This window comes from Bufo bufo, chromosome 4 (assembly GCF_905171765.1).
Source record: "Bufo bufo chromosome 4, aBufBuf1.1, whole genome shotgun sequence".
Lineage (NCBI taxonomy): Eukaryota > Metazoa > Chordata > Amphibia > Anura > Bufonidae > Bufo > Bufo bufo.
Genome location: NC_053392.1, coordinates 224,916,024 through 224,929,351, shown reverse-complemented (window position 1 = coordinate 224,929,351; position 13,328 = coordinate 224,916,024). Strand labels below are relative to the sequence as shown.

Genomic DNA, 13,328 nt, shown 5'->3' with positions numbered 1-13,328 from the left:
TGCACAGAGCAGCAGGGAGAGTGTGAAGTCCTATTCACCCTAATAGAGCTCTATCACGGTGAATAGCACAAGGGATGAAAAGATCCAGGTTCTAGTCCCTAAGGGAAGAAATGGTTATTAAATAAAAAGTTTAAAAAAAACACCAAAATACTAAAAGTTTAAATGGCCCCCTTCCCAGTTTTACATATAAAATTTACAAACAATAAAGAACATATTACATATCGCCACGTCCCAAAAAGTGTGAGCTATTAAAATATTAAAAAATATTTCCGCTCGGTGAAGGCAGTAACAGAAAAAAAACCTCTAAACCATGCAATTCGCCATTTTTAGGCTACTTTCACACTAGCGTTCGGAGCGGGTCCGTCTGATGTTTCATCAGACGGATCCGCTCCTATAATGCAGACGTTTGCATCCGTTCAGAACGGATCCGTCTGCATTATAACTTGGAAAAATTTCTAAGTGTGAAAGTAGCCTGAACGGATCCGTCCAGACTTTACATTGAAAGTCAATGGGGGACGGATCCGCTTGAAGATTGAGCCATATGGTGTCATCTTCAAGCGGATCCGTCCCCATTGACTTCCATTATAAGTCTGGACGGATCCGCTCGCCTCCGCACGGCCAGGCGGACACCCGAACGCTGCCAGACTGATGCATTCTGAGCGGATCCGCATCCACTCAGAATGCATTAGGGCTGGACGGATGCGTTCGGGCCACTTGTGAGCCCCTTCAAACGGAGCTCACGAGCGGACACCTGAGCGCAGGTGTGAAAGTAGCCTAAGTCACCTTGTTCCCCAGAAAATGTCCCTGGATGTGAGAGGTATGTGGTACTGTTTTCTCCTATATGTAGTGCTGGCTCACTACTGTCACCTGCGTCTCATCTTCTCAAAGTCCTTTTTTTTTAAATTATATGCATTTTAAATTTGGCGACTAAAAAATGTAATTTGGCGACTAAATTTTTTAGTTTAGGAGCCAATGGCTCCTGGTCATTTTTTTTTGTCTGGAGCATTGACTATAATAATCCTCCCCCCCTTACCCACCCTTAATAATTTCCCTTGAAGTTAGAGCAGCAACTAACTTCAATTACTGGTATGAAACTTCCTTTTTTCTGGGTTACGACCCTCGCCCACCTTTCTAGGTTGAATCTAAAGAGCTGAGATATCCGTAACCCCCACAAAAGATATAAAATAACTATAAATACTGAACCGCAGAAACCCCTAACAAATCATCTGATAGTAGCTTTAGAACCTCCATCATTCAGGATAGCAAGATAAAACCCTCTATCAGGAACATAACATTTGAGTTCTTCTTTTGGTGAAGAAAAATTACTTATGTCTCACACTGACTTCTGCTATGCTTTAATCAGTCATCTCCTCGGACCCGAGGAGTCACCACTCGTAGGAGACCTTTTACGTCCAGTTCCAGGTCCACGAGACTTGACTGGACTCAATTCTGCGACGTTCCCCTTTATGCTCATCCTTTTCAGGTGAATCAGCTCTCCTTGCCTGCTCCAACCGTCCTGTGCGGCTCCAGTTCTGCAGTGAGTCTATCATCTCCTCCGCTGCCGACGGTTCATGGAATATAATTGTAGAGCCATCTGTATGAGTGACACGAAGTTTAGCAGGATATAAAAGCTGAAATTTTATCTGCCTCTTATGTAGTACAGAGCAGACATGGCTGAACTCCCTCCTCCTCTTCGCCACGGCCGAAGAATAATCAGCAAATAATAAAACGGCATATCCTAGGATCTTTAGTGGCCCCTTCCTGGTTCTGAATGCTCTAAGGATTGCCTCTTTATCCCCATAGTCCAGGAATTTCATTATCACCTGGCGCGGCCTCTGCGAATCTCGATTCTCAGGCAGAGGTCCAATCCTGTGTGCACGCTCCACCTTATGGCGCCCTTCCAGCCCCAGTGCCCGTGGAAGGTCTATTTCACATATTCCTTTCAATGCCTGCGATTTAACAGACTCTGGGAGGCCCAAAAGGCGCAAATTACTTCGCCTCGACCGGTTTTCCAAGTCTTCCACCCGGTCCCACAATATGTCTTCTTGTTTGGCTAGTTCATTTACTTTATGGGCACACTTGGCATTATCTGCTTCCAGAGATGGAGCAGAGAACTCTAACTCCTCTAATTTCTCGCCCAATTTCCTTGGGGGACACAGAAGACCTTGGGTATAGCTCATCTCCCTAGGAGGCGTGACACTAAGTGAAGACTGTTAAGCCCCTCCTCCACAGCTATACCCTCAGCCTGGAGAGAGAGACTGCCAGTTTTTGCTTAGTGTCCAAGGAGGCAAGACACTCCCTGCTCTGCAGGGCTGGTTTCTCCTTGTTTCAATTTTAGATTTTTACTTTGCCTTGGGGGACACAGCAATATATATGACTTGTGGGCTGCGCAGGACGCTGCAGCCTCATCTCAGAGTGCTGCCTGTATACATGCCCCCTTCCATATGCGGCATGGTGTCACGCTCCCCGGCTGCGGCGCTGCCAGGTTCTTTTTTCCCCTTCTGGGGGTTTTTTTGCCCTCTCCGCGCTACGGCGCTGGTCAAGGTGCATGTTTTTTCTGTAGGCAACATTCGTCACCCTCTCCAGTTATGGTGCCTGCCATGTGCAGGACCCCCCTCCTGGGCGGGATACTGCACTCTCCCTAACTGCGGGTTGGCCTTGTGCATGATCCCCCTTTTCTTTGGCGGCCTACTGCAGTTTCTCCGGATACAATGCTGGCCATGTGCACGACCCCCTTACATAGGTGGAACACGGCACTCTCACTGGATTCGCTGCTGGCCATGTGCGTGCCCCCCTTCCATAGGCGGAACGCTACACTCTCACTGGATTCGTTGCCGATCATGTGCATGACCCCCTTTTTTTAGGCGGAATACTGCACTTTCACCGGATACGGTGCTGGCCATGTGCACGACCCCCTTCCTTAGGCGGAACTCTGCACTCTCACTGGATTAGCTGCCGGCCATGTGCGTGCCCCCCTTCCATAGGCGGAACGCTACACTCTCACTGGATTCGTTGCCGATCATGTGCGTGACCCCCCTTTTTTAGGCGGAATACTGCATTTTCACCGGATACGGTGCTGGCCATGTGCACGACCCCCTTCCTTAGGCGGAACGCTGCACTCTCTCTGGATTCGCTGCCTGCCATAGGCATGACTCCCTTCTGTGGACGGCATTCGGCACTCTCACTGGATTCACTGCCAGCCATGTGCATGACCACCTTCCATAGGCGATATGATGTACTCTCATTGGATTCACTACCGGCCTTGGGCATGCCTCCTTCCCGGGTGGCGGCATACATACACTCCCTCGGTCGGTGGTTGTTCTCTCGCCTGTACATTGTTGGCCATGTGCATGACCCCTATACATGCACTCTCTCTGGATCCACCGTCGGCCACATCATGACCCCCCTTCCGTGGGCGGTGTACGCACTCTCACTGGATTCGCTGCCGGCCATGGGCATGCCTCCTTCAGGTGGCATACACACATTCTCACCGTCTGCTCGCATTCTCCCTGAATGCGATGCTGGCCTTGTGCATGATCCCCCCCCCCCCCCTTCCTTTTCTGGGCGGCATACTACGCTCACCAGATACGTTGCTGGCCTTGAGCATGGCCTCTAACATGGGCGGAACGCTTGCGCTCCCCTTGGATACGGTGCTGGCCTTGTGCGTGACCACCCCTCATTCCATGGGTGGAATTTTGCACGCTCACAAGATTCAAGGCTGTCCTTGTATGTGCTGTACTGGACTTGCACATGTTCCCCTTCATTGGCGGAGTAGTTACACTCTCACGAAATTTCGGTGTTGGGTGAATTGTTGCACACTCACTTAATGCTAGGATAGCCCTATGCATGTCCCCCTTTTCCCTAGGTGGACCTCCTGCGTTTCCGCTGGATACTGTGTGGCCATGTGCATGGCGCCTTTCTGGGCGAAGTATGGTATGCCCTACTTCTCTGACGTAGGTCTGGCCTTGGGCATCTCCCCCTTTTTGGGGCAGGCCTTTGCATTCTTGCCCACTGCAGTTTGCCAGGTACATTTCCTCCCTTTCGGGGCGGTCAGTTTGCGTTCCATCGCATTCCATATTAGTCTTGTGCATAACTCCTTTCAGTTTGCACTCCCGTAGATACTGTGGCACTCTGTGGCTGGCCCTCTTCGCGGTGTTATATTTTTGCAGTGAGCGGACGTTCTTGTGCGTTGTTTGGGCCGTGTATGCCTTCTCGTCCTGTAGGTGGGTTGGCCTTCTCACTGCTTACGGGGCTACTCGTACGTAGCCTCCTTCCTCCTGCGACATTCTTTTTCTCTTGGGATACGATGATTGCCGCAAGCCTTGCACTATTCTCTAAGGAGATCATTCTGGTGCAGTGTGGTATGATTCTTTCCGGATTGGCGCCCTCGGTGCTTCAGTCTGATCTGCTACCAGGTTCGGGCCGCTCTTCTTGGGAAGGTCACCCAACTTCTCTTGGGTGCTCGCTTATACAGGTCCGGGGGACCTCCACCTTGGGTTCTTCAGGGTATTCGCCCTCTGCGTGGCGGTGAACCGGGCGTCTCTGTGTAGCGGTGTTCTGCTTTTGAGCTGTCCTATGGCCTCTCTGTTGCCCACTCCCCCTTTTTTGGTTGGAGGGTGTTATACCGGCCTCTGTCTCGCCTGCCTTTTCTCGCCGGCTCTGTTTGACTCCCACTCGGTACAGATCATTCCGATGTGGCATCTGTTCCGGCCACGCTTCAGAGGCTGTTCCTTCACTGCCCTTCCCTCTGGGGAGAGCATGTTTGTTCATGTGGATGGTTATGGTGTTCCTTTCAGTCTCCCTTGTCCACACTGGCTGTACTAGCTGTGTGCCTAGTTACCGGGTCTACCGCTTTCTGTCCTCCCGCTGGGTGCAGATTGCGTTTTTTCCATTCTAGGCAATGTTTCGGCTTTGGATTCACCTTCTCGGTAACTTGGGAGGACTACCATTTGGTCAGGATTGTCTTTTGATCTCCCACACCGGAACTGTAGTCTGTCTTCCTGTGGTGGCTACATTGGCTTCGGCTTTAGCCTGTCTTGTCCTGGCGGTTGCTGGGCGGACCCTTCGGTTCCTGTCCGTTTGTCCTTCTGCTTCCCCACTCTGGGGGGATACGGGACAACCTTGCTCGGGGGCCGACGGGACCAGTTCTACCGACTGTTCTACCCGTGTTACTGGTCCGCGCCTGATCATTGGGTTTTCACCCGCTTGCCCAGGCGACTCTAGTGGGCTCGCTAGTGTTCGCTTCTAGCCGAGTTTTCGTCCAGGATCTGTGGTAGGACTTAGGGCTTTACCTGGGGTTCTGTGGGAAGCTGGGCGTTCCCCCACTCTGCCTTTCTCCATGGTTCTGTCTTTCTCCAGTCCGGCCTGGACCTGGGGCTGGGACTCTGTTGCTTGAAGTATCAAGTGTCATTCCTGTCCTTCCTCTTTCAGCGGAGCGGCTCTTGGGTTCCTTTGTACTGCCCTCCGGTACCGTCCTGGGAACTACATACTGGGCTCTTGGCGCTCCAATTTTTCCTTGGAGCCGTTACAGAAGTTCTCTCTACTCCTTCTGTCCTGTACGGTTGGGTTTCTGTAGCCATCGTGTCTCTGACGGGTGCCTGAGTGGCGGCCCTTCTTGTTCCGAGCCTTCTGTCTTCCCCCAGGACAGGACTGTTCTCCATTCCGTCTCTTCCTTCCTTCTGAAGGTGGTATTTGTCCTTCATTTCATTGAGGCAGTCGTCCTCCCCTTCCCCCCCCCCCCCGGGAACGGACACTTCACCGATTTGGACGTTGTTTGGGCCTTGCAGTTTTTACTTGGAGATCTCAGACTCTTGTCGAGTTCGGTCTCTTATGTTTCCAGGAGGTCCGAGCAAAGGGTTGACGGCCTCCAGGGTGGCTTTCTTCCGCTTTCTCAGAGTGGCTCTTGTTGTGGTTGCCGCACCAAGGGCAGGGTCCTGCTTTTGGTGTCACCATTCACTTGGCCAGGGCCGTCGGTTTTTTCCTGGGCCGGAGGCTTTAGGCTTCGGCCATCCATTTGTGCAAGGCGGTCACTGGTCTTCCTTGCACACCTTACCGAGTTCTACAGGGTGCATACGCGGGCTTCGGCGTATGCTGCCTTGGGCCGCCTGGTCTGCAGGCGGCGGTTTTTGTTGATGCCTTCGGGTGCTTCGCCTTGGTGCTGTGGTCCCTCCCCCTTTGGACTGCTTTTGAACGTCCCAAGGTCTTCTGTGTCCCCCAAGGAAATTGGGCGAGAAAACGAGATTTTTGTACAACTTACCAGTAAAATCTCTTTCTCGCTCTTTCCTTGGGGGACACAGCACCCACCCATTCTTTGTTCTTCTCTGACTGTTTCCGAGTTTGTTTTACCCTTCGGGTAGTTGGCTTGTTGGTTCCAATTTTTTTTGGACTTTGCCTTTTCTCACTACTTGGACACGCAACTGGCAGTCTCTCTCTCCAGGCTGAGGGTATAGCTGTGGAGGAGGGGCTTAACAGTCTTCACTTAGTGTCACGCCTCCTAGGGAGATGAGCTATACCCAAGGTCTTCTGTGTCCCCCAAGGAAAGAGCGAGAAAGAGATTTTACTGGTAAGTTATACAAAAATCTCGTTTTTGCATCGTGTTGCACAATGGCCTCCTGTATTTGTTGTAGTGAGGCCGACAGCGTTTTAGCCAGGGTCTCCCTGATATCCGGAGCCAGCTGTATGGCCACTTCAATGGCCAGAGCTTTATAATCGATGCTAGGGGGAGTGGGGGATACCGAAGATAGCCCCGATGACTCACCCCTTTCCTGCGTCTCCAGCACTGGCTCTGTTGAGAGAAGGCGCGCATCCGCCATCTTGCCCTGCGCTTCTCCTGTGCTGATGGTGGAGGTAAGATTCTGGCTACCGCTACGCAGGAGATAGCGATCCATGTAGTTTCTGTTGCGGTAGGTCTGGCGTTCCGGTCTCTCAATGTCTAACCCCTCCGGTCACTGTTGGGGAAATAGCAGCTATATGCAGGCGGGCGAGAGTCGGAGCTCCTTCACTCCGCTGCTCGCATCCCAGCGCCGGAACCGGAAGTCGACCGTATCTATCTGTTTTGCGGTCCACAAATTGTGGATCCACAAAACGGACAAGAATAGGACACATTCTATATTTTAATTATCCCTGATCAGCCGATCTGATATTGATGATCTAACCTGAGGACAGGTCATCAATATAAAAAAAAGTCGCCTGTCATGTTAAACATGATGCTCTGCCTGCAATCACACGTGGGGAGCTATCAATCAGATCAGTCTGCTCAGCTTTGTAAAATGCCTGCAGATAGGGCAGCATGTTCAGTGTGACATCGGCTTTGATCCTCTGTCTCTTAGATGAAAGTCTTTTCCTGTTAACATCTCCTGTCCTTTTTTGTAATGTAAACTGGCTTGTATTTATTGACAGCTTGCCGCTCTGAGAGATGAAATAGAGGTGCGAATGAGGAAGAGTGTCAAGAACGGTCAAACCGTCAGCCCCGAGGTAATTACACGATCGTATACTTCTCTCCTGCATCATCATCCTTATTATAGTACACATCAGAAACCATTGTCTGTTTTTCAGACCATATCACTCAGTGTAAAGGGCCCTGGAATACAGAGGATGGTGCTTGTTGACCTACCAGGCGTGATTAGTGTAAGTACCCAAAATATATTGCATTATTAATATTACTAACATTTCTCAATAATTTTTTTCACTGTTTACTCTACTCTGTTACTCTACTCTTGAGCTATGCAGTTTTTTTGTATTTTTCAGACTTTAAAAAAAAAAATAATAATATAACACTTTTCTTTACAGACTGTAACATCTGGCATGGCCCCCGATACCAAGGAAACTATTTTCAGTATCAGTAAAGCTTATATGCTGAACCCAAATGCCATCATCCTTTGTATACAAGGTAGGATACTTGGTCACACTGGGGTCACATAGACCTATAAGATAATGATCCATTGCCTTTCTAATTAGGTAGGTCTATGGGAAGTATAAATCACAGGACACACTAGCATTTTTTTCTACTAGTGTTTTTGTTAATAAGATGGCCTTTTTTTTTGTCTTTCTGGCTTCTTTTCAAAAACGCTGCATGTTGCATTTCTGGTGTTTTATCGGACGTTTTGAAAACACTTTGGGGGTGGTTTACTATCGGATATACGCATGTTTTCTGCAATCTGCGTCTTTCCCCACTCACGGCAGGTCTAAAAAAGTCGGCGGGGAAGGGGACGGGCTGACAGTCCCGTCTCATTTAGCATTTTCTACGCCTGTTTTAGGCGTTGAAAATGGTCTAAATTTAAGCCAGCCTGTAAACTGGCTTACATTTAGCCCAGCAGTTGATGCACCAGAGTTATGTAGAGGCCGGCACCAGCCAGCGCAGGGGTTATTAAGACCGGGGTCTAAAACGCCAATCTTAATAAATGACCCCCTTTGTCTATTGGAGAATGCCATGATGACAACGCTAGTGGTAAGACGCACTGGGGGAGATTTATCAAAAACTGGTGTTAAAGGAAAACTGGCTTATGTGCCAACTTTAATTTTCAAAAGGAGCTCTGGAAAAAATGAAAGGTGGAATCTGACTGGTTGCTCTGAACAACTAAACCAGTTCTACTTTGCACCAGTTTTGATGAATCTCCCCCGCTGTTTGGCTTCAGCAATGACGTGACCACAAGCGCCACATCACTGCTGCTGTCTGTCATTGGCTGCAGCAGAGCATGTGACCATGTCCATGCAGCTCTGGATGTAAACAACTTGTGGACCGGAACATGGACACAGTGAAGGCAACGTATGGAGGCATTAGATAGAAAGTAATTATTCACGGAAAATGATTCCTATCCCAGAAAGTGAGGGCATATTGTTAGGATATGCCGTCACTTTATGGTCCGTAAGTAGGGAAGTCAGTGTGGATCCTGAACCCTCTACTGAATTATAAATTGATGGATTGTCCTAGAAATATACCATTACTTTAAGATGGGAATACCCCTTTATTATTATTATTTTATCATCTCCAAGTAGATGTGTAATCACAGCATGATTTAGGATTTCATTAATGTTTTTTTTGTTGCTTTTGTATAACCTTCATATTCACTTGAGATTGTGATGGTTAAAATACAAGAAATACAGAAATATTAATCACTTTTTGTTTCACAGATGGCTCTGTTGATGCAGAGCGGAGTATTGTCACCGATCTTGTAAGTCAAATGGATCCTCAAGGCAGACGAACTATCTTTGTTCTAACAAAAGTAGATCTGGCTGAGAAAAACGTAGCCAGCCCCAATCGAGTAAGTGAAGTGATGTCTCCACTAATGTGTGGCGGTGTACTTTTCCTTTTACTAAGGGCTCATGCACACGACCGTATGCCCCCTAAGACATACGGTCCGTGAGCGGGCCATATGTCCCGGAGCGGCATACATTGTGCGCACGGGAGCGCACAGCATCATAGGTTACTATGATGCTGTGCGCAGCGGGCCGCACTCATATGATATTATTAGTGCGGGACAATAGCCCCGCGGGCAGCCCGATGTGCACGATGTATGCCGCTCTGGGACTTGTGGCCCGCTCACGGACCGTATGTCTCAGAGGGCATACGGTCGTGTGCATGAGCCCTAAGGCATACTAATTCTTATTTTGGTCCTTAAGATCCAGCAAATAATTGAAGGCAAACTCTTCCCAATGAAAGCTCTTGGATATTTTGCTGTTGTAACCGGGAAAGGTAAGAATAGTATGATTGCTTCAACATTTCATTCCTATGACATTGGTCTCATTCTACAGAGTATAAAGAACATACTGAGATGCTCGATGTATGACCTACAGTGTACATATGGTCTTGTAGTGGCTTTTTGACGACTTTGTTTAGTTTTTTTGTAGATCCTAGTTGTATGTTCTCAAAATACCAATCTGAAGCCAATAGGCTTCCATAAAAAAAAGAAAAGAAATCCTACTTTGAACTTTTTCTTTACCCCTCTCTAAACCTTGTAGTGTCATGGGTACAGTGCATGCACAAAATAAAAATCATTGGGATGAATAAGTGTTATCTGCCGACGTGTGATTTATATGCGTATGTTCCTGCCTCAGAATTCTGCCTTACCCTGCAAAGGGTGAAATCTGCAGCAGAAATTGACATGCTGAGGATTTAAACTCTGCACCTCATGTCAATTTGTATGGGGATTACATGCAATGTGTGGATGAAATGTGTTTGTTACCTGAAGGTGGACATAGTGGTCAACAGTCCATCAAGACAACTGCAATCATCAGGTTGTCTGCTTTCAGGAAATGTATAGGTTTTGGGGTGCACTTACTTTTCAAAGAGTGTGGTCCCTTTGTTTTATAGGTTGGTACTTTTTAAAATTTCCAGCTTAAAACCAGATTTTTGGTCTTTAAAGTTTTGGTGAGTTTATGAAGATATGTGCATGTAACTTTAGGCCTAAGTGGTATGTATGAATTCTGCACATGTTGACCTTTTTATTTCTCGCCCATTTCCTTGGGGGACACAGGAAACCTTGGGGACACAGGAAACCTTGGGTATAGCTCAACTCCCTAGGAGGCGTGACACTAAGTGAAAACTGTTAAGCCCCTCCTCCAGCAGCTATACCCTCAGCCTGGAGAGAGAGACTACCAGTTTTTGCTTAGTGTCCAAGGAGGCAAGACACTCCCTTGCTTTGCAGGGCTGTTTTTTCTTCTTCATTTTTTATTTTATTTTACATTTTTTATTTTTACTGTTCACAGGGACAACCGAGACGCCTGGACCTCTCTGTTTCTCCCGGTGTTGAGCTGCGCCAGTGCCGGTCATCCGCACTGCTGCCTCCCCCACAGAAGACAAGGAGGACCAGGGCAGCCCAGCTCCCCTGCATCCCGCCAGCGTAAGGGTCGCCCACACGTCAAGCCCCTCTCCAGCTTCCTGCCACTGCGGTGCCAGTAGCTGAAGGGGCGACCCTGCTGGACTGGACAGAGGGTGAAGACTTCAGGATGGTGAGAGTGACTGTTCCAGCCCCCCCCCCCACTTCTGCTCTCCCCCAAGGCCCCCTCACCTGTCTAGTATGTCTTGGGCTACAGTTCACAGCAAGAGCGGACCCTGACTATAGGCTAAGTGCCTCCCTTCAGTAAGGGTTAAACCCAATGCGGTATTAATCCTAGCTAGTTATGCCTCGGGACCCGCTTGGATGTGGACCTCAAACGGTTAAACAGAGCCGGACTAACCCTCACCTGTCTATGCTGGTAGCAGCAGGGGCATCCAGGTATCGCAGGCAGGCAAGGCCTGCCGCAGCAACAGAGGGCCTCCGAGGGTACAGTCTCAGTCGGGCCCCTCCTCCTCACAGGACATGCCCTCAAAGGGGGAATTAGTGGATTGGTACATGGACTCAGCATTACCGTCCAAGCTAGCCTCTGCTGTGGGTCATCTCATTACCAATATTCATGACACCTTTAAAATTCACGACGACCCTCCCAGCACTGACAAGGCCGGTGTGTCCTTTTTCCGCCCCAAACAGGCGTCCACGGTTTTCCCCCTCCACGCCGACTTCTTGTCGGTGGTCTCTAAGGCTTGGACTCGCCCCGATGCCCGTTTTACTCCCCCTAAGAAGTTGGATATCTGTTATCCCTTCCCAGCGGAGAGCATCTCCACCTAAAGTCGACCCTCCCGTGGCCCGTCTGTCTAAAAGCACGGCCATTCCTGTGGCGGACGGCTCCTCTCTTCAGTCTACTGAAGACCGTCGCATGGAATCCCTTACAAAAGCCATATTTGCCGCCTCCAGTTCAGCCCTCAGACCGGTCTTTGCTTCCGCCTGGGCCGGGAAGGCGGTCTCGGAATGGGCTTCCCAACTGGACCAGGAACTTGATTCGGACGTCTCCATTCAAGACCTCCGTTCTTTAGCCCAGCTCGTTGTTCAGGCAGGGAAATTCATTTGTGAGGCCTCACTTGATGCGGGTGCCCTCATTGTCCGTTCCTCTGCTCTGGCTGTCTGTCAGGAGAGAACTTTGGCTAAAAGTTTGGATGGCGGATGCTGCTTCAAAAAGGTATCTTGCTGGACTTCCCTTTGCGGGTTCCCGTTTATTCGGGACCCATTTGGACGAGATCATTTCTGAAGCCATGGGGGGGAAGAGCACCTATCTTCCCCAGCCCAGGGCCAAGAGCACCAGTCAAGGCCGTCCTGGTCTCTTTCGTTTTAGGTCCTCCGGCCCTCGACCCGCGACCGGTCCTTCCTCTAATTCCTCCCAGGATAGGCGTAAAAAGCCTTTTTTTCTGACTCAACCGTCCTGGCGTAAGTCCCAACCTGCTCGCCCCTCCTCGGCCAAGCAACCCTCCGCCTGAAGGTGCGGTGGAGGGCTGCTTCCTCCTTTTCAGGGATATCTGGCAGGCACACGTCTCCGACGCCTGGGCACTCGAGATTGTGTCATCCGTATACAAAATCGAGTTCGCATCCCTCCCTCTGAATCGTTTCTTTCGCTCCCGTGCCCTGAGGGACCCCCAGTGTGCGGCCGCCTTCTCCGAAGCCATTCGCACCCTTCGGAACAAGAGAGTGATTACTCCCGTTCCTCCAAGGGACAGATTCAAGGGGTTCTACTCGAAGCTTTTTGTGGTCCCAAAAAGGAAGGCTCGGTGAGACCGCTCTTGGACCTCAAACAGTTAAACCGGTTTCTCCGTCTTCGCCGGTTCAGGATGGAGTCCCTCCGATCCGTGGTGGCTTCCCTGGAAAAAGGGGAGTTTATGTCATCCATCGACATCCAGGATGCTTACCTCCACGTTCCGATTGCTCGGTGTCACCAGCGTTTCCTTCGCTTTGCGGTGGGGAACGACCACTATCAATTTGTTGCCCTCGCCTTCGGCCTGGCGACTGCTCCTCGGGTGTTCACCAAGATCCTAGCCCCTGTTCTAGCCTTGCTCCGCTCCAGGGGTGTTTTTCTGCTTCCCTACTTGGACGACCTGCTCATCAAGGCGCCCTCCTTTTCCCAGACGTCCACCAGCGTGGACCTCACGCTGCAAACCCTGGAGCAGTTCGGTTGGATTATCAACCTTTCCAAGTCTTCGCTCACCCCCTCCAGACAGCTCGTCTTCCTGGGGATGCTGCTGGATACAGAAGCGGCGGAGGTTTGTCTCCCACCGGAAAAGCGTCTGACCCTTCACAGTTCGGTTCGGACCCTTCTTTTACACCGCCGTCCGTCCTTCCGGTCCAGCATGCGGGTATTGGGACAGATGGTGTCCTGCTTCGAAGCGATTCTGTTTGCACAATATCACTCCGGCATCTTCCAGACGGCGATCCTGTCGGCCTGGGACAAGTCCCCGGAGAGTCTGGACCGGCCCTTCCCCCTACCTCCCCATGTTCGGACCTCCCTCGTCTGGTGGTTACGGACCC

At 50.1% G+C, this 13,328-nt stretch overlaps 1 protein-coding gene across 4 annotated transcripts in view; it reads left to right on the top strand.

Annotated features, from left to right (window-relative positions):
* Window positions 1-13,328, top strand: part of OPA1 (OPA1 mitochondrial dynamin like GTPase) — a 126,103-nt gene that overhangs the window by 40,222 nt on the left and 72,553 nt on the right. For all 4 annotated transcript variants that reach the window (XM_040428342.1, XM_040428340.1, XM_040428341.1 and 1 more), the window contains 5 exons: window positions 7,399-7,473; window positions 7,555-7,626; window positions 7,789-7,888; window positions 9,130-9,260; window positions 9,619-9,691. In XM_040428342.1, coding sequence (XP_040284276.1) covers window positions 7,399-7,473; window positions 7,555-7,626; window positions 7,789-7,888; window positions 9,130-9,260; window positions 9,619-9,691 — 451 coding nt within the window. The remainder of the gene's footprint in view (window positions 1-7,398; window positions 7,474-7,554; window positions 7,627-7,788; window positions 7,889-9,129; window positions 9,261-9,618; window positions 9,692-13,328) is intronic.